This window comes from Paracoccidioides lutzii, assembly GCF_000150705.2.
Source record: "Paracoccidioides lutzii Pb01 unplaced genomic scaffold supercont2.5, whole genome shotgun sequence".
NCBI lineage: Eukaryota > Fungi > Ascomycota > Eurotiomycetes > Onygenales > Ajellomycetaceae > Paracoccidioides > Paracoccidioides lutzii.
In genome coordinates, this window is record NW_015440951.1 from 312,841 (window position 1) to 333,377 (window position 20,537).

Consider the following 20,537-nt stretch of genomic DNA (forward strand, 5'->3'; position numbering starts at 1 on the left):
TCTTGCCTTGTGAGGGTTGCCAAGTGACCAATCACAGCACGCGACGAAAATTTATATCAAAAGTTCAAAACGGTCCAACAAGTTAAGTTTCTCTTGACTACAGCAACAACCGAAGGAAAAGAAGATGGCGCATTTTCACGAGGACACCTGTCGAGCAAAGCGGAGGAAGCTTGATGTTGATTCCTCAGCTATTGCAGCACCAGCCGTGACGATCTTCTCTCACGCACAGCTGCGTACGCTTCTCGCATTCCAGCAGAGTGCTTCACCAGATGTAAAACAGGGTACGGAGAACGCAGCGGTTATATCCTTTTTAAAATGCCAAACGAATAACTACTTACCTGCCAAATAGGTGTTCGATATTTTAAGGATTTCCTTACTTCCATCAACGAAGTCGAGAAGGAGAACGAAAAGGCAAAGAAGCTCCGCATTCTCAGAGCCTATTGCGATTCTCAAATTGTAAATGCAGACGACGCGACGAATGCGAGCTGTTTCCATGATCTCATTCAAACATGGAACTTTGCAGAGAACGGTAACCATGAGTCTCTACTCTCATTAATCCCCTCTGTACTGGCGCTTTTCCTGAAGACCATATCGAGCCAGTTAGAGTTCAGAGATTTCGGACTAGTACTCTGCAAATTTTTGTTGCAAAAGGAGCAGCTCAAGCTATTTAATCGAGCATTTACGGCGAGCAAAACTAAGGAACATCTGATTTCTCCTTGCCTACGACTTCTCACGGAGATCATTAGCTTTGATGGAGGTGCTGTTGCACGCCATGTCTATGGACGACGAGAAATTACTCTCAAACGTCTTGACATCTTCCTAAGTGTTCGTAAATCCTCTGCAGATGCAGATTCTGAAGATCGACAGAAGTCGACACTCCGACGAAATGCCCAACGCTATTTAATCGCCAATTTAAAATTCCAAAACTCTAAGGCCAAAGAGGAGATAATCAGACAGGGGAAACTCATCCGTGCTTTCTTGGAAGACATCCGTAGGGATTCTCGCGACATTGTTATCGATATCATCAGGACAATTGACAAACATATTGCGAGTGATGCTTCACTTTCTCGGAACGCCAAGAGCCTGTTCCTGAACCGCTGGAACCTCGAGCGACTAGTCACTCTTTTCGGGTATGAGAGAGAATCCGATGAGCCAGCGGTGGGAGATGAGAATATCTCGAAAGAAATATATAAGTTGCTGGGGGACATTTGTACGAATTCGGAGAAGGGCGTATTACTGCCGGAAACGGGATGGTATCCTTCTGGGAGCAACCCTGATATTCTGCCACCGAATGATGACGGTGCAATTCCCCTTGGTCTCGACTCACCCATCCACTTTGATAAGTATAAGGAGTCGGTTCCAGTTCGGAACGGAAATCTCTCAGCGCTGATACAAGTTCTTCGCCCGGAGTCAGATACAATGCAAATGAATCTGTTACTGAAGATCTTCAAAAATGCCCCGGAGCTCGTATTTGATTTTTTTTCGAAGCGGACGATGTTCGCATCCGATCCCAAACCCACCCCAAGTTGGATAGGAGAATCCGCCTTCCTCTTCTCTACGATCCAACTCCCTGTCCCTGTGGATTGCGGATGGAAGGGCAGCCCGGCCCTGGTACCGCCTCCTATTCCAGTTGTCATCGAAAGCATACTTCCTCGACCGCTCACGCAGAAGATCTTGACAAGATGTCTTAATCAAAATACGGATGTGGTCACTTTGTTTGCAGTTCGAATTATCACTTTGGCTCTACGCAAGCTACAGGCTATTCTCCGAATTTTCAATGCGGATAGAGAAACCGGACAGGAGCTTTGGTCCCAGGCGGCCGGGAAACTCATCAATGAATTTTGCCGAAGATGTCCCTCGATGAAAGATGTCATACTTCTCTTCCGAAACACTGTAAAGGGCAACCTCCAACAGCAAGATGCAGTTCTTGAACTGTTATCTACGTTTTATGAGGTTATCCCTACGATTGCTTTGGAAGAGAAATTCGACATTTCGTTAACCTTGGTCGATGTTTTGAAACAACTTAATAATGTCCAACCTCAAGCTGAGGATAGGGAGTTGCTCCTCAGCCAATTACAGCACTTGCTCGTCATTGCTCAACATTCACCTACACTGCGTTGGTGGCAGAAACCAGGTACGAAATATTTATGCATCAAAATATAGTTTAATCCTTTGACAAGCATTCTAACCAACAAAACATATCTAGAATCTCTTGAATTTTCTGCCCTTGTCTCTATTTTCAAAGTCCTTACGGAATCCAGTAGCCAAACCCCCCTTGATGACATAAAAGCTTTGGTCCAAGATGTATTAATTCAGAATTCGGTTATTCTAAACCCGGGATCTTTCAATGCTTTGCTATCAAGTGTTAATAGATCTTCCAATGCCACTCTCACCGCAGAGCTGTCGTTTCTCGACAATTGCATTACAAGATTGGTTAAGAAGCCTGTCCTTTACTTAGAACTTGCCCAGTCCTTGGTTGGTAGTGGACAAGAGAACTTGAGTCTCCTTATCGGAGTTATTGACGAACAGTGGCCATTTGTTGCCAATTCCGGGGAGTTGGATAGGCAAGTGACAATATCTGGCTGGATTGGTCGGCTGCTTGGCTTGTTGAGTGTGGCCGGAGAGGATGAAAATGCTTTGAAATCAGTTCGGGATGCAGCTGTTGATATCACCGAAAACAAAAGGGCTCGATCAGCCTTGAGAAAGGCGTTTAAACACGCGAAAGCCGTAGTTGATGAAAATGTGAAGAATCACAAACCGGTCAACGGCGATGTTTCTACGCAGCTGGAATCTGAAAGCAAAGTTTCCCGAGTCGATTTGACAGAAATTTTTGGGGCCGTCCCTGTTGAGAGCGACTCACATCCAGCTCTGAATCGATGGGAAAGAGAAGATATTGAATTCGCACTGGAGCACGGCCATGTTGGCGAATTGATGCTTTGTCTGTGTTCGGAGTATGAAGAAGTCCGAAGGCAGGCAAGCTCAGCCATACATCGATTCATGGCGAAGATATATGTGAGTGTCCGAATCCATTCAGAGAAAAGATGTTATTCTTTCTCAAGGTCTAACACCGCCCCTTTTAGGATTCTACTTATGAAGACCGTCAAGCCATGTATGTTGTTGCGGGTGAAATTCTAGAAACTGCCAACGATGTTGGCCTGGAGACACCTCTCCCATACATTGCTGGAGAGCTTGCTGCTCAAATAGTGACTGTTCTGATGGATCCTGTTCACAAACTGTATGGCAAAGTGAACAAATTCTTGAACAAAGGTCCTCGATGGGAAGTTGCCAAGATTCCATCTTACTGGATAGATAAGATCTTACTGCATGAGTCGGAATACAACGATAGCCATCATGAGGAAGTGGGATGGTTGCTGAGTTTGTTTATCAATGGGCTACGCACTAAGAAGGTATTTTTATGACCTATTCTTCGAAATTGATCTATAACTTCGTCGACATATGCTGACTCGCTGAATTCCAGGACATGGACCTTTACCGAAGAGCTAATGTTTTCGAACGAGTCCTCTTGCTATACAACTCCCCAGGCCTAACGGACTCCTTGAGGAGGATGATATTGCACCTTCTGTTCCGTGCATGTGAGGTGGACGGGAGTACAACCCTTTTAACGCGAGCAGGTGCGTATAGCTGGGTCCAAGGCCAAGTGGCAGTGCAGGATAGGCAGAGCAATATCCTCCGGGAAATCGCCAGTGAATTATGCAACAGGGGTGACCGCGAGTGGATTGATAGGTGGAGCGGATCGACTTTGCCACAGGCCTTAACTCGGATTTCCGCCTAAGAAGTGTCTATAGAAAGCTGTAGAAAAGAGTGTTACCGGGGAGCAATGGACTGTGGCTCGAAGGGCGGAAGGAATACAAGAAGCTCATCTTGATTGGATGGTATTGTAGACAGATATCCATCATCGTATGGCGGTGTCATTTCTATAGGTTCTGAATCTTCTGATTGATTGACGATCCATTTGAAGGGAAACTGGGCATAAATAACTACTTTGTTTTGTTTACTGTTTTTTTTTTTTTTTTTTTTTTCTCATTTTCTTTCCCATTTCTGTACATCAGAACATATCCCCGGCGCAACAGATAATTTGGGGACTTACTTTGCTGAATCAATATTTATCTCTATTTATTATCTCCCGTTGTTGTTGACTTCAAACACACATATTATTTCCGCCCGCCAACACAACTCTGCCCGTAGGTAGTGCCGGACTTGCCTCTTTTGGGCAACCCAAAAAATTCTCAACCTCAAAAACTACAGAGCGGTTTTTTTGCCCGTCCACAACCTCACATCAAAAACATACCTCTACACGCCACTCACACAGACACGACATTCCGGATACTCCAGCTGCTTACGTACCCACAATTCTTTAGCACTCGATCCAACTTCCTATTTGCAAGCTATCACCACCCGTTTTGGGGCGTCCTGCTCATCGTTGACTTGTGCTTCTGCGCCTCTCTCCGACCTCTCCTCCTCTCCTCTGCACCCATACCTCATCCACCGCTCCACTACATCCTATTGCGATATACCTACCTTTCTCTACGGATTATTGCATGTAGAGAACTGCATAGATTTCACAAGTCCACCTTTCTGTTTTGGCCTCACCTGCTCCCTTCCGCCTCAAATATCCCCCCCCTCTCCCTCCGGGCTCATGAGAAGCATTTCTCTATCCCTAACCCACAACCCTTCCTCCTCCTGATGGCCCGACGGTATCAACCTTCGGAGCTATTGCGGCTACGCGATTCGCCCTTGGTTGTTAAACCCGATAACTTACCGCCTATAGAAGAATGGATGGGGTATGTCTACGTTCTTTGTGTAGTCCTACCTCCGATTTGCTAATATAATTGTTTCTTTACCTCAAAAAGACCACCCCCAGACCCCCCCTTACAGAAGAAAAATACCAATGGCCGGGATCAACCTACTCAACAAGATCCTCCAAATCGGAGATCAAGCTTTTTTGAAAGTCGTCATATTTCACGTGCCTCCACAGGTATGAATTAGTCCTCCTTCAACAGAGTAGTAGGTTTAAATTCAATCCAAAACAGCTCTGCTAACCTATTGTCTTCCGCGTTCTATTAGATGAAATCGTTTTAGGACCTCCTAGAACTTCATTTGCGTCTGCATCCCGCTCATTTGGCAAATCGATCGATGCCACCGATCGATCCTCTTCGAAAATTAATGATACTGATGACCAAAAACATGATCGCTACAATTTCCGGGACAAATTTTTCAAAGATAGAGATCCTGGTGATCGGGATAGTGACAGAAGAGACACGAAACAACCCCTAGCCAATGGCCGCCGCACCGGTCGAGATGATAGGGAAGACTGGTCTGGCGGAAGACCACGTCGTACATTTGGCCCCGAAGAATCGGATAGAAGACCGAAACGAAACGGAGATTCGGATCGGTGGGAGACGCGGGATCACCGGGATCACCGGGATCATCGGGATCATCGGGATAACCCAGAAGGCGGTCATGAACGTGCTCCTAGAGACAAAGACCAGGGAAGGTATCCTCCTCGAAGGGACGGACAAGGCAGGGCCAAACACGATAATTGGTTCAGAGATGGCGAAACACAAGACGCTGTCGATGGTGAGGAGGAAAAAACTCCCGCAAGACATCGCGAATGGCGTCGCGGTGCCCATGGTGGAGATAGAGACTGGAATAGGCTTGCGAAGCACGAACAGGAGCCAGAATGGCTGGATTCATCGGACCGAGACGGGGCCAAAGAAAAGCACACTCAGGCGGATTTCCAGCGCTGGAAGGAGCGTATGAAAGCAGGCTCCGCTCCGACGCCCCAAGAGGAAAAGAAAGAGATTGCTCCAGAACCAATGAGCTCTGAATGCAAGCCAAAAGAACCATCCAAGCGGCGGCTTGATGGTGAAATATTTGGCACTCTAGATCCCTCCCCCACGGATTCTGGTTTGGATAAGTTTTTTGGACTATGGGGCGAGAACAAACAATCTCGTGAGCATGACTCCGAGAATCTTGTAGATACAAACGCCAAAAAAACGACGCTTCTTATCAAAGGAGCCAAAGCTTCTAGGTTTGCGGGTATTTTCAATTCACCTGGAGATACTGCAAATCGAGAACCCGAGCCTCAGACCATTATCCATACGGATCCTGCCCGACCAGCTTCTACGGATGCAGATCAGGAAGGATTCCAGCGGATTTTGCAGATGCTCGGGGGAAACAAGTCCAGGAAATTGACACCTCAGGCGGACGTTTCAATGCATCAGCCTCCTGTACAGGTGCCGCCGACACAACACGATTATATGAAATCCTCAACCACTGTATCATCTCCTGTTCGAGAGTCTTTCAACCGTCAGGAGTATGCACCGATGAACTCCCCTCGGGAGCGACCCCCGTCGGGTTTAGAGGCTCTCTTTGTACAGAAGCCCGCAAAAGAACAATCTGGGCAAAGCCGTGACACGGAATTTCTCCTTCGCCTTATGCAACAGTCTAAAATATCCCCTTCAAATCCCCAAGGAAATCCTCAGCCTCCCCTTGCTGCACTCCAATCTCCTGGAGCAGTGAATGTGCATGATATGCACGCTCGAGCTCAAGCATTGGAGAAACAGAAAACCCCAGTTTTCCTCGATGACCCCGCAATTGCTAATATACGGAGGACGGAATCTCAGGATCCAAGAGAGCAGTTTCGCCGCAGAGCAGCTAATGGCCCACCTGTGAGTTATTTCGACGATATGGGGTTCCCTCCATCGCAGGCGAACCAGACTCCAAATAATCCTTCTGGGGTTCGCCCACCAGTTCACGGACAACCTCCAATGGCACTTCAGCGCCCACCGGGATTCGAGCAAGTTCAACCTCCTGGATGGCCCAATCAACAGCCTCAGCCACCTGGCCCCAACCAGTCCTTGTTACCCCCGGGACTTTTTCAACTCCTAAACCGAAATGCGAATCCAAACTTCCCGGCCGGACCGCCTATGCCCGTTCACGCTGGAATACCTCCTCCTAATGATCGTCAATCTTATCAACGAAATGCCATGGCTGGAGGACCGGCTCCATTTGCACCTCCTGGCATGATACCTCCTCCAAGCTACATGAACATGAATGCGCCACCACCACCAGCGTTTCCACCAATGCCTCACAATCCAGATGGGATGATGAATATGCCTCATCATGGAAACGTAGCTCAGTATAGCGGCATCCCTCCTCAAGGGCCACCTCAGCCCTCTTCAAGGCAGTCTTTTGACATGTTCGGACCGCCAAGCGTTGATGGAAACATGGCTGCAAGAAACGGAGGGGGTATAATGGGACCTGGTCCATACCGCTAAAACTCTCCTTGCGACAGATGTGGTGGAAATCGCCCTCAGATTGAACCAAAGACCTGCATTATAGGTCGAAGGCAAAAATGCAGAGATACCTGCATATATCTTTTCCCCCCCCCCGGACTCTGGGAATTAAAACAAGCTTGCTCGGTCAGCTTCTTGCTGAGTAAATATTATCAATTTCTACCTAACCTACTTCGCGACCGTGGCTGTTTTTGTGTCTATTCGTTGTGATTTCTCTTTTTTTCAAACTACTTCTTGGACTCTGGGATGATGGGACTTCGATTACTGTTTACTCAAGCCGCTTTATCTTTCTTCTCCTTTACGTTCTTATTTTTTGTTGAGCTTACCTCTTTCTCTCCTGCCTCTTTAAGGTCTTAGGCCTTTCGTCTACGGGTTGCCGATTGAATTTGCTTGCTTTCTCATGCCCTCTCTTTTTCTTAACTTGGCATACTTTTATATGCAATGGTTAGGTTGCGATGTGGGTGGGTTAGGTAGTTTGACAAATATATTTTTGTTCCTCATTGGGTTTGAGCTTTGCATCTTCAAATTTGAGTCTTGGTTCGGACACATAAGGTAAACACATCAATCTCATCCTCTCAGCCGGAAGAGAAATCGTGTAAAAAACCAAACTTTGTCAAACACAAAAAACGAAGTTAACCGCACCGGGGGAAAAACTTCCTATCCAAGTCCTACCCGCTCCTTCAAGAAGGATGTATCGGCGCTGAGCGGGGTTTGAACCTGGTACCTGGCGCATTCTTGAGACGATAGAACCCAAAGCACGAATCATTCGACTCGAGAGACCCCTGAGCCCAGATTGTTTAAATATATTGAGTATTTCACTCTCTATAAAATCCGATTAAACTTCGTTTATATGTAGTCACCCTTTCATAGGCAGCTCTTCTATTATCAAGAATACGGTTATTTTGACTTGTATGGAGTATAAACCATTCAAACGTCTGGATGCCTAGATTATGCATAATTAAATACAGGCAACCCATATATTCATCAATATTCAATCAATAATTCTCCTACTCCTCGTGAAACAATTTGAAAATCTAGCAAGGCCAGTCAGCTTCGTCAACCGCTTCATCACTGTCCCCTTTCTGGTAGTCCAAGAAGCAAAGTCTTCAAGAAATATACATATTAAATCAATTCGTTAACCGTCACCCACGAAGACCCAACAACCAAACCGTCCTTTCTCCCTAAGTAAACTCCGTAAAAAGTGTGTATACAATACATGCATGCTGAAAATATAGGGTGTAAAATGGACGAACGTACAGAAAATTAAAGTAAAGAGAAAAGTATTGGGAAAGAAAACCAAAAAAAAAAAAAATCATCCCCAAGTTCCGCCTCCACCACCTCTGCCTTGCCGTCGTTGCGATGATAATCGCCAGTCGTCGTCGCCTGCAAATCGGTTGTGGAGGGGTTGGATCCGCTGTGCCTTCTTTCGTTTTGAGAGCCGGTCAGTTGGAGCGACTTTGAAGAATGTTGGAGCTGCTTCGACGAGCCACTATTTGGGAAGTAAAAGGTTAGAATATATGACCGATTTGGGTGTTCTTCTTTCCATACTGTCTTTTTACAGAAGAGATACCTGGGGAGAAAATGGAGATGGGGGAGGGTGGGTGTAAAATATACATACTTTTGGTTCAATGCTTGTAGTGCAATGCATGTATTCCTTTGTCGTAAGAACCAAAGTATGGAATATGACGTGCTCAGCTGCCTTCCCAAACAGCGCAGAGCTGGGGTGCATGTAAACAGGTGTTCCTTCGATCAACGTTTTATACCCTTCTTGCGGGTCCTTGCGTGCGGCATTCCTGAAGAATCCTGAGCAGAGCGCCTGACGAATCTTGGTTGTGTTACGTCCGCAAGAAACTATTTTATGTTTGTAGCGCTCCATGATAGTTACCAACTGCTCACGCACATCCTGTGCCCGCCGCATCTGTCGTGCCTGTATGAAGTTCTCAAAACACCAGGGGTTGCTGAAGCGTGAATTTTTCCAAGCGTTATAGACGTTTAAGAGTGTGAGGTGGTCGCCGTGCGGGTCGTGGAATTTGGCCTTCTTTTGATCTGCTTGTTGCTGCTTTTCCTTGGGTCGATAGAATACACTTTGGACTGAAAGCATGGCGACGATGCTAAGCATTTCATCAGAACAGCCCATGTCAACAGAGGCGATTAGGACTTTTGCTAAAGCCGGTTCCATGGGGAAATCGGCCATTTTTCGTCCAAGTCGAGTCAGGAGACCTTCATCGTCTAGGGCAGAGAGAGCATAGAGCTCCTCAAGTGCTGTAAGCATGGTGTTTGTTGGGGGTGGGTCCATGAAATCAAAGTGGAGAAGGTCGTTGATGCCCATAGCTTTTAGCATAAGGATTGTATGCGAGAGATTCTGGCGTTGGATTTCGGGGATAGTGGTTGGAAGCATTTCTGATTGGTAGGCGGCTTCAGTGTAAAGACGGAAGCATTTACCTGGGCCTGTTCTTCCTGCACGTCCCGAACGCTGCTTGGCCTGTGCTTGTGATATGGGCGTAACCACAAGCGAATCCATCCCAAGTTTTGGATCATAGGCATTTTGTTTAACAAATCCCGGGTCGACCACGTAGTAGATTTGATCAATTGTAATTGACGTTTCTGCAATGTTCGTAGCGATAACAACCTTTCGGCTTCCCGGTGGAGCAGGGTCAAAAATCCTACTTTGCATCTCACTGGGCAGAGCAGAATAGACGGGCAAAATGATTAGCTCAGGGACACTGGGTCCAAGCGCTTTCATTCGTTCATACAGAATCTCGCAGGCGGTATCGATTTCTTCTTGACCAGTCAAGAACAATAAAATATCCCCAGCTGGTTCCGTTAAATGTATCTGCATCACGGTGACTAACGCTGCATCCAAATAATCGGATTCCGGTTCTCTCGAATACATAATTTCCACAGGGTAGGTTCGTCCAGGAATTGAGAAGATGGGGCACATGTTGAAATATTCCGAAAATCTATCGGCATCTAGAGTGGCTGAGGTAACGATGACCTTAAGATCATGTCGCCGTTTAAGCGTCTTTTTGAGAAGGCCAAACAATACGTCAGTACTGATGGTCCGCTCGTGAGCCTCATCAAGCATGATAACTGAATATTTTTTCAAGTCTGGATCAAGCAGAATTTCTCTCTGAAGGATACCGTCCGTCATGTATTTGATCTTGGTTTCAGGACTAGTACAGTCTTCAAATCGAATGGTGTAACCGACTTCTGCACCTAAACGACAGCCAACTTCTTCAGACACACGTTTTGCTACAGAGACAGCAGCCACACGTCGGGGTTGGGTACAACCAATGATCCCGTCATTTGCAAACCCGCCCTCAGCAAGATACTGTGTTAGCTGGGTAGTTTTACCGGAACCCGTGTCTCCGACAACGATGAGAAGTTGGTTTTCCCGAATAGCTTCCAGTAACTGTTTGCGGAATTTAAAAACGGGAAGACTTTCACGTTGCTGCTTCATCGTCATATTTGTCCTTTTCCCGAATGACTGGTCCTTGCTCTGGGTCACCCGTTTCCATTCAGGCATAGAATCGGTTGTTTTCGATACTTGCGCATTTCGCAAGTCAGCAGCAAATTTCCTCTGTTCAGGAGCGATCATGGGGTCTTGCCATTGGGCGTTGAGATCCACTTCTGCAGCCTGCTCAGCAGCCCTGTCTTGAGCCTCTTGCTGTCGTAACTCTCTTCTTTCCTTTGCCAAATTTGTCCCAGCCATTGCAGCACGATTCAGTGAGCCGTCCGGAGCCTTAACAACACGAATAGGAGAGAGTTCAAGAGATTGTTTTGTTTGACCAGCCAAGAACGGAGGCTCTTCATCTCTGACTTCAATATCCACATCCTCCTCCTCCTCAAACTCTCCTTCCCCGTTCAAAGTAGCATGATATTCATCATCGATATCCGGATAATCAGCAGCAGATACAGCACCCGATGCAATGAGTTGCTTGATTTCCCATCTTTCAGGAGAATTTAAGCGTTTTCGGTTTTTCATGGGCTTGCCATCATCAACTTCAATGACGGGAACTGAGGAACTCAGATTCCCGTAGCGGTCATCTGCGCCAGTTCCATTAAGTCGTTCCAAATTTGCACCGGAAGCAATTCGCCTTTGGGGAACGAGATCACGGCCAGTAACTTGATCAACTTCCTTCATAGATAAACCTATTCGACTGCCTTGTATAGAGACAACTTTAACTTTCACCGGTTGGCCCTTCGAGACAAGGTCCGAGGGATGGTTGACTCGTGCACCGTCTTGCATCGCGGAGACGTGAACTAGCCCATCAACCTTCCCCCTGACGCCCTGAAGGTTCACAAATGCTCCAAAGTCTTTTAACCCCGTAACCCTCCCCTCGTAAATTTTGAAAAGTATTGGCTGATCGTCGAGCTCAGGCGTCGGAGGCCTTCTGAAGAATTCTTCATCATCGCGATCGCTCCGCCTCTTTCTTTCACTATAGCCATTATTGTACTTGTCATCTCTGCCCCTGTGTTTTGGGACGGATCTGCCGAACTCGTCCAGGTTATCACGTCTTCGGTGTGATCTTTCTGCGCTCCGCGACCTTGACCTAGATCGATATCTGTCCCTTCGTGGTCTTCCGCCGTCATATTCATCGCCATCCGGGCTTCTACTTCTTTTCCTATTCTTCGTCGTGCTCTTTCGTTCCCTTGCCTTCCCCGCTAAACCCTCCAACATCGCAAAGGTATCATCCATAGCTCCCGCATTCGCATCGTCCGTCGACGTAGGTTCCGCCCTTTCATCATCGTCCCCCCATTGTAGCACCTTATCCGGCACCGCTAGACCTTTAAAAACGCGCGCTTTCCTTTCAATCCCGTCTAAGACTTCATCGTCGCCATTCTGCTTGGTGGCCTTTGAGGACTCCTTCTGCTTATCCTTGAACTTCGGGTGTAACGTCAGAACCAGGCGATCTATACTCTCAATCAAACTCTGAGGAAACTCCGCGCCTATATCATCGAGAGCACTCTTGAACTCTGCAAAGGAGTTGCATTTTAAATGCTGGTCGATCACGAATTCGGCGAGTGTTTTGTCGTTCACTCCGAGATGGTTTTGGAGCTCAGTTGTTACTTTGGATATGAGGGAAAAGAGCTCCAACGACTCAAGATCATCCATGCCGGCGCAAGGAAGAGCCAAATGGAGCTTTTGTAGAAATGAAGAAAGACACAAAAAAAAGACTGTTGGAAATAACTTGGACCCCTTGACGCTGACGTTGTCGAATGAGATATTCTCTGTTATTCAGGAACATCGTTATTGCGAAGTCCGACGCCGCCTAATTATTGCCACCAACTACCGCCAAGATTTGTTCGCGACTACTACATAATGACTTACTATTTGAGTTCTACTGAAGGGAGTAGTCATATCAAAAGGCTCTGCTGGGAGCCTGCGCCTGGGAAGAATTTCCTCCATTCATTTCATAATACTCACCTCTCATGTTAATGATGAAATGAAATGGGCTAGGGATAGATCGAAAATTTATAAAAGTTAATAATATACGGGTATATATTGATACAACAGTGAAAAGAGGATGTCTATCAAGCTTATTCGCACCTGCAGAGAGGAGAGAAATAACATAAAACGGAGTGTGCAGATAGAGATCTGTGAGTGGTTTGGCTCGTAGTTCAGTCAGGGGAGTCATAAACATCAGTTGGAGGTGGGAATATGCCTAGAAAACGGCCCAAGGTCGTTGAAATCTGAAACTGAACACCAATCATGTCATCAGATGAAAGTGCGTATGGTATGGGTAGATAGAGTCTATCCAAAGAGGAAAGACTTAGTCGGCCAAATACACAATGAGGATGAGAACACACGGTTAGGGGAAGAATGAAGGTTCATTTTCTTGTCCTGACTGGCATGTATTTGCATTCACTTTGGACCCAGGATCATGAAGTGTTTACTGGAGACGGCATTCTGGATTTCCATTATGCTGCATTTTCTCCTGCAATGAACAACGCTGTATGCGGGCGGTTCCCACTACTCGGGGGTTAATGTACTGGTGGTCGCTTACACCACCGGCGGGCCAAGTGCCACAGCAATAAAGTGAATTTCATCTAGCAATCAGACTCCCTCATCTATGTCACTGAAGAGGAAGTTTTTAATAATTCATTCTGCTCAGGCATATCATCCCACTCCTCTGCTTCTGGAATATTCTCGAGGTCGATATCGTTGATATCGACACCTTCGGATTCAGCAGCGAAGGCTTTCTCCCGCAGTTCTGTCTGTTTACGCAAAGCGTATTGCCTCCTAAGGGAAGTGGCTTTCCGCAGGTGTCGATTCGCTGAGAATTCAGTCAACGCCCTGTCCATTTTGATTTCCGTTAACGATTTGACGTGGGTAGCAAGTGCCCGGTTGGTGAAAACGCCTCCGCATCTGTAACTAAGCCAGAGGTAGAGGACAAGTGATCGATGGAGCGTTTCGAGCGTGGCGAGGTACGTCTTGTCGCCTGAGACTGGTTTATCGAGGATGTCAAGGGGTAGGTCGCCAATGTCGAGAATATCACCGCTCTTATTCTCAGCAACGCAACGTACGAATTCCCTGAATATAGTACTCATTTGGTGATCTCGCATATGAGCTGGTGCTGAGAGGAAAACCATCTTATCATCTATGCCTAAACCTTTGATACCGTCGATAGCCTCTGCTATCTGAGCACGGCCTTGATTATCAGCAATGAAGAAGTTAGGGTCTACTAGCGCTATGTTGTGCAAGCGCTGCAGAACATAGGAAAAGGGTGTGTTGGCCGGAAAATGTTCCACAAAGCGCTTGATAACATAATCGGGTGGTAATAAACCAGCGGAAAGAATGGGCTCTGGTTTAGCGCTCAATGCCTTCCGAATGTAGGAAAGATCTACATCTTCGAGCGAGGTCACAAATCCGACATTGGTTTCCGCATCTTTGCCTGGAATACAACTGTCTGTTTCGGTAACATGTGAAGCTGGGCGATACCGACCAGCACGTCCTCCAATTTGTTTGATTTGAGAAACCGAAAGTCGCGTTAACCCGGTTGGTAGCCTTCTCACCACGGATTCGAAAATAATGCGCTTGCAGCTTCTGTGAGAGAGAGTTAGAAATAACCATGAGGAAACGGCATCATAGGGGGAAAAAAATGACGTACAAGTTGAGGCCCATGCCAATCGCATCGCTAGCCACCAGAAAGTCATAGTCGTTATTGGGATCGTTAAACAAGTCCGCTTGCTGCGACCGAATTTCCGCGGGCAAACTACCATAGACAATGGCAGCTCTACGACCTGTTGCTTTCTCGATATCTTGCTTCAGACCATGGATGCCGACACGAGAAAATGCAACGACGCAGTCCCCCTTTTGGAGATTTGCCAAATTTCCTTTCAGACTTTTGTTCATAGCTTTGAGTGGGTTAAGCCGCTCATAGTGATGAATTTCGAGCCTATCCCCCATCAACCCTGCTAAATCACGAATTAACGGTACAACCCTCTCTTCGCCGCAAAGATGGAGTTCATGGGCACGAGCGCCTAATAATGCCCGGGTCCAGGCCCAACCTCTAAAAGGGTCCGCGATCATTTGGATCTCATCTATGACCCCAACGTCGACGTCTTGGCCAAGAGGAACCATCTCGACTGTATTGCTATATATTCCCGGTATCTGACCTTCTGAGATTTTAACCTCATCACCAGTTACAAGGCTGCATTGGATCCCCTTTGCATTAAGGCGAGTATAGACTTCGTGAGCCAGAAGTCGTAGGGGGCCTGCGTAGAAACCAGTCTTCGCAGCTTCGAGTCGTTTTAGGGCATGGTAAGTTTTTCCAGAATTGGTGGGTCCAACGTGAAGATGGATTGTGCGATATAGGCTTCGAGCAGCAGGGTACCATTCGGTAGCATTGCGAAGATCGGCCAGCGCTCTCTGCTCCCTGAGGGTCGAGGAGAAATTAACATCGTAGTTGTAGATTTTGAATTCTCGTTTCAATGTTTTGGTCAATTCGGCTGGTCCAGAGTCGATAAAGGTGCGTTCAAGTCTTGACTTAAGATTGAGAGCCTCCGCATCTTCTAGGTTGGAATGAGAGAGATTTTCTCCTTTGACAGCCCGCGTGACGAACTCCACAAACTTGGGCCAGCGACCTGGGACCTGACCCTGGCGTTCGAATGAAATCCGTACTGCAGATACAGCTGTCAACACCACCGACGCCAAGTCCCCAGGTTTTGTTGTCGCTGAGCGCCTTGAATTCCGTGACCGAATATGTGGAAAGGGTTTGGTATTCCTCTACAACGCTGGATATGAGCTTACACATTCAAATAACGGGGGATGTCACAGGGAGGATGATCGTACTATATGTAGCTCCGTAGAACCAGAACCTTCAGATTTCTTGGACTTCTCCCATTTGGCTTGCAGTTCCTTTTTCTTCTTACTCTTTGATCTTTGCCATGGGGAACTTGTGCTGAAGCTCTGGCTTAAGGGCGGAGCCAAATGTCGGAAGGCACAAAAAAGGCATCGGCCCTGAGGTGCCCGCCACACTCGCATGTTCGAGATATGAAAACAGTATAGCCCAAAGGCAGTATTCGAGCTAGCCGGAAGGTATTAGTCCGGATGGAGCGTGTTGTTGCAGGCCAGAACAGTAGAAATCAAAGACATCTGTCAGCCTATACTGGGGTTTGATTCAACGTTCGAAGCTCGAAGCATCCAAGACAAAAAAAAATCCGCGGAATGGAAAATCAGGTGCTCCGGCCCGCAGCAGCCTTTGGCTCCCGCCAACTCAAAGCTCAACTCGGGGGTTAGTGGGGCACAATGAGACAGCGCCCAAAACACCCAGACCCAAGCTATTATCACCCCGAGACCGCCCCGAGAGGGAGCGTGACGTCTCTCCTCGCCCACTGTCAACACTCTGTCGTCCTCCCAACCCACCCCTCCAGAAAATAATCGTTTTTTTGTTTTCGTGCTTGTACGGAGTACTCATCATCAATTTTTGCGACCCCAGATCTTTGTGAAAATCAGGTTTTCCCGTTGTCTGGAGCCAATTTCACCGGCCCAACGATCTCCATGCTCCGTGCTTAACCCTAGGCAAAATGGATTCCTCGTTGATAGAGATTCAGCGCAAAGGCAAGCAGCTATAATCTTATCTGGATACCTTTTTGGAGGTGGTATATAACTTGTTTTCTTCCTTTTAGTTATTCTGGACACCATCCGCTATGCTGGTGGCAAAGACGTGAGATCCCCCGCTTACCTCGCTACGAGAGATTCATTGACCCGGTTTTTTTTGTCTGTAGTGGAAAGTTCTTGTGGTAGATGAAGGGAGCAAGAAGCTCATCGATAATGCGGTCAAGGAAGATGATATTTTGAACCAGAATGTTACGAGTAAGGCAATCCGGTCTAGCTGTTTCTAGGGCTTGCGCTGAGAGGTAAAAGACATCGAACAGATCGAACATCGTCGGCCGATGAATAAGGATATCGATGCAGTTTATATACTGTCACCGTTGCCTCATATTGTGGACTGTGTCATGGCAGATTTCGAGCGCCGGCGCTATAGGAAATCTTTTTTGGTTTGGATATCAAGTCAGCCTACCGCTATTCGGCGATTACAGATTGATGTCCTAACAGGGGAACAGATCTCGACCCTCAGCTACGGAGCAGGATAGAAAGATCAAATGTTGCGTGTGATCAAATTGCGGATTTCCGTGTGGTGAATATCAATTTCTTCCCGAGAGAAGCCCATGTTGCTATATTCAGGGACCCCTGGAGCTTTCCGGTGCTTTTCCACCCCTCCTGTAACAACTTGATAAGAGGTCATCTCAATGACTTGGCGCAAAAGGTTAGCTGCAGCTTCAGGGAGACTATCCAGGCATATCGCTAATATTTTGAGCCTTCTAGATTGTATCGATATGCGTGTCACTCGGCGAGTACCCGATAATCCGATATTACCGTCCGAAGAATCCAACACACGAAGCGAGTGTTCTTTGCTCTCACCTAGCTCGATTTGTTCAAGATGAACTAGATGAGTATGCCAAACAATGTCAAGATTACCCGCCACCCTCACAGCGACCGAGAGGAATACTTTATATTTTGGATCGGACCATGGATATTTACTCTCCTTTAGTTCATGAATTTACTTATCAAGCCATGGCTCATGATCTCTTACCTATAAAAGAGGGGGATAAGATAACCTACAAGACTACATTAAACGAAGGCCATCCAAACCAGGAGGTCAAGGAAATGGATATAAGTGAGAATGATAGAATATGGGTTGACAGCCGACATTTACACATGAAGGATTTACTTGGGAAGCTGGTTGAAGATTTCAATAAGTTTCGAGCAGACAACCCCCAATTCAGCGACAGGTAAGCTCGCAACCTCTAACTTCTTATATTTGCTGAAGTTCTCTTGCTCACATGAACATAAACTCGAAGGGGCGCCACTGCAAACGTGAATACTATTAAGGACATGCTTGCTGGGTTGACAGAATTCCAAGAAGGGAAAAACTCCTACACTCTACATCTTAATATGGCCCAAGAATGCATGAGATTGTTTCAGGAGCTGAAATTGGTAGAGGTTGCTTCGGTCGAGCAGGTACGTAACTTCATCCCATTCATATCTGAAATGTTTAATATTATGGTTATGGTTCTCAAGCTAACTGGTGGCAGTCGCTCTCCACCGGCCTGGACGAAAACTACCGAAAACCAAAGAATCTGGCAGATCAACTAGTTCGCCAATTAGATGAAGACTGTATTGGGCCGCCTGAACGTCTGAGGCTAATTCTCCTCTACCTCCTCTACAGAGATGGGCTTCTTGCTGGAGATATCAAAAAGCTCCTTGCTCACTCCCAGCTTCCCCCTCAAGACGGTGAAGTCATATACAACCTCGATCTATTGGGCGCAAGAGTGGAAAAGCCTCTCAAAGACTCGAAGTCGAAACGCGAACCTTTGTTTCCACGGAAGCCACCCCCTCAAGTATCAGAAGATGACACAAGCCTTTCCCGATTCGAGCCTAACCTAAAACTGTTGCTAGAAGAACAGAACAAAGGCACGCTGGATCCCTCAATATTCCCATATACTCGACCCCATCTCGACCCAGACGGTACCCTAGGCCAAGAGAATGTCTCACAGGCATCTCTTCGAAGCGCAAAACCAACCTGGGCCCGAACCCGTCCATCTGCAGCAGAGCCCCGCCAGAGAGTCATCCTTTTCATGGCCGGCGGAGCGACTTTCTCTGAGGCCCGTTCGTGCTATGAAATATCCAAAACCTCGTCCAAAGACATATACCTAGCCACGTCACATATGCTCACCCCGAAACTCTTCCTACGTCAACTTGGGGACCTCAGCGTCGACAAGCGGCGGTTGGATCTCCCTGCTGACCGCCCTCAACCGAAGGCTCCTGCACATCTTTTCGAGAAGCCACCCCCCCCGCAAACATTGGTACCTCCAGCTCCTCCTACAGCAGGTTTGGCGTCGATGACTATTAGCTCCCGTGATGCTGCGCGGAAATCACCCAATGGCTCTGTTGTTCAGCCGAGTCACCACCATCACCCTACCCCATCGCCGTTAGCGCATGGCGGTAAATTAATTAAAAAGGAGAAGGAGAAAGACAAGGAGAAAGATAAGGAGAAGAAGAAACGCAATTTCTTCAAATGATTCGATTCGATGATGATATTTTTTGGTTCTTTTCCGTCGTCCGTCTCCTATACCTTCATATGTCCCAGGTGTTCCCACTTTGATACCTCCACTACTTGTTGGTCTGGCAAGTATCGACCAATTTTATCCATTCGTATCTCCCCCATGAGTTTTCATTCAGCGTACAACTTGCATGACAGATCATGTGGCGTTTAGTTGTGTCTTTTTGTTTTTTGTTTTTTTTTTTTTTGTTTTTTTTCAATTTCCGTTTCCATGTAGCATGTATAGATATAAAATACTTTGGAAACTGATGACCTTGACCATTTTGCGTGTAACATTACCCTTGTGGTGTCTATCTAGATGATCCTGGTTCCGTCACATACCTCCTTCAACGCCATACAGATGCAAATTAAATAACCCAAGAAACCTAAAGTAAATGGTGTATCAATGTAATATAGCAAGCTGCAACTATCCACAAAAACGCCTGGCAACTAAACTACGTCAAACCACCCCCCACCTTATCCACCGCAATCAACAACCGAATCAATGCCCCAAATACCTCTGAACATCCTCCCGCGCATAAAACATCTCCCGCAACCTCTCCCCCTTCTTCTTCCCGTCCTCCTCTAACTTCCTCACCTGCTTCGCATTCAACTTCTCCACCTTCTTCCCATTTCCCTTCGCCGCCTTCTCCTCACCAGCTTTGCGAGGTTTAACCCCCAAGCCGAGCGTATCATGTTTTACCCTGGGCTTCAGCGGCGCAGAGATACCTTGGCCCTGTGGCCCTAGGCCAAGTCGCGAATCAGGATCCCAACCCCGCGCGGAGAGATATTTGAAGCCGGGACGGGTGCGATCGATGGCGGAAGGGGGATGCGAGTGCGGGAGGCAAACTTGGTGGGCTAGGGTGGTTTCGTGGGGTTTGGAGGAGTGTCTGGTATCTGTATCGTGACTGGATGGGGAGGGGGAGAGGGGTAGCTGGCAAATTTCGCAGGTTACTGACGGGGTGGTTGCTGCGGAGGTAGATGAAGGTGAGGGGGTAGACGTTGTTGGGTGTGTTTCCGGCCCGTTGGTTTCAGGTGCCGGGGGAAAGACGATGGATAAGTATCTGTCACCGATTGAGGAGGTATTTGGTTGTTGTTGTTGTTGTTGTTGTTGTTGTTGCAGCAGCGTATTAGAGGCGCTGGATATGTCTTTTGATGAAGAGGGCGTGTTGCTGGCGGCAGTAATATCGCTGGAGGGAATGAAAGGGACTCGTTTTCTCTTTATGCCTGCTCCGAAGACTTGTTGGTCCTGGAGCGGGAGAAAGTACTCATGCTCATCGTCGTATGCCATAGCTGTTTAGACCTCTGACACTGTATCATGCTTCCTTGCAACCTATCCCCCTGCCCCTGTCCGCAGAAGCAGAGCGGAATGTTGTTGGTTGGGACTGGGGGCGTTGATGTAGAATGTTGATGTTGATATACACCAACGAAAAGTGGCGTCGGCAGGTTGGCGAGACTGAATATTTATTTTAGTTGATTTAAACTACGCGCTGACCTTCACCAGTCTGTCTATGACCTGCAGGTCGTCTGTCGCCCCCTTCTCGGCCCAAAACCGACGACGTCGACGTTTAGAAACATCAGAAAAATAAATAAATAAACATAAAACAAA

General features: G+C 47.1%; 6 protein-coding genes across 6 annotated transcripts; 3 read left to right on the top strand and 3 right to left on the bottom strand.

Moving 5' to 3' along the window:
- Window positions 1–124: 124 nt before the first annotated feature.
- PAAG_11460 (hypothetical protein) lies at window positions 125–3,793 on the top strand (the record flags this gene model as incomplete). Its single annotated transcript, XM_015847107.1, has 5 exons — window positions 125–281; window positions 350–2,134; window positions 2,207–3,012; window positions 3,081–3,407; window positions 3,479–3,793. The coding sequence occupies 5 exons, from the start codon at window positions 125–127 to the stop codon at window positions 3,791–3,793; spliced, it is 3,390 nt and encodes a 1,129-aa protein (XP_015703239.1).
- A 911-nt stretch (window positions 3,794–4,704) lies between these two features.
- Window positions 4,705–7,301, top strand: PAAG_11461 (hypothetical protein; the record flags this gene model as incomplete). The annotated part of the gene is made up of 3 exons (XM_015847108.1): window positions 4,705–4,802; window positions 4,872–4,996; window positions 5,086–7,301. The coding sequence occupies 3 exons, from the start codon at window positions 4,705–4,707 to the stop codon at window positions 7,299–7,301; spliced, it is 2,439 nt and encodes an 812-aa protein (XP_015703240.1).
- Window positions 7,302–8,631: 1,330 nt separating this feature from the next.
- Window positions 8,632–12,435, bottom strand: PAAG_02275 (pre-mRNA-splicing factor ATP-dependent RNA helicase prp22; the record flags this gene model as incomplete). Its single annotated transcript, XM_002795523.1, has 2 exons — window positions 8,632–8,808; window positions 8,938–12,435. 2 exons carry the CDS (start codon window positions 12,433–12,435, stop codon window positions 8,632–8,634), a joined length of 3,675 nt encoding a protein of 1,224 aa, XP_002795569.1.
- Window positions 12,436–13,391: 956 nt separating this feature from the next.
- Window positions 13,392–15,807, bottom strand: PAAG_02276 (ATP-dependent RNA helicase suv3; the record flags this gene model as incomplete). Its single annotated transcript, XM_015844589.1, has 3 exons — window positions 13,392–14,367; window positions 14,432–15,549; window positions 15,616–15,807. 3 exons carry the CDS (start codon window positions 15,805–15,807, stop codon window positions 13,392–13,394), a joined length of 2,286 nt encoding a protein of 761 aa, XP_015701637.1.
- Window positions 15,808–15,990: 183 nt separating this feature from the next.
- Window positions 15,991–18,908, top strand: PAAG_02277 (Sec1 family superfamily; the record flags this gene model as incomplete). Its single annotated transcript, XM_015844590.1, has 8 exons — window positions 15,991–16,057; window positions 16,452–16,489; window positions 16,551–16,638; window positions 16,690–16,836; window positions 16,890–17,092; window positions 17,152–17,618; window positions 17,688–17,847; window positions 17,922–18,908. 8 exons carry the CDS (start codon window positions 15,991–15,993, stop codon window positions 18,906–18,908), a joined length of 2,157 nt encoding a protein of 718 aa, XP_015701638.1.
- Window positions 18,909–19,430: 522 nt separating this feature from the next.
- Window positions 19,431–20,219, bottom strand: PAAG_02278 (hypothetical protein; the record flags this gene model as incomplete). The annotated part of the gene is made up of 1 exon (XM_002795526.1): window positions 19,431–20,219. The coding sequence occupies one exon, from the start codon at window positions 20,217–20,219 to the stop codon at window positions 19,431–19,433; it is 789 nt and encodes a 262-aa protein (XP_002795572.1).
- Window positions 20,220–20,537: the final 318 nt, after the last annotated feature.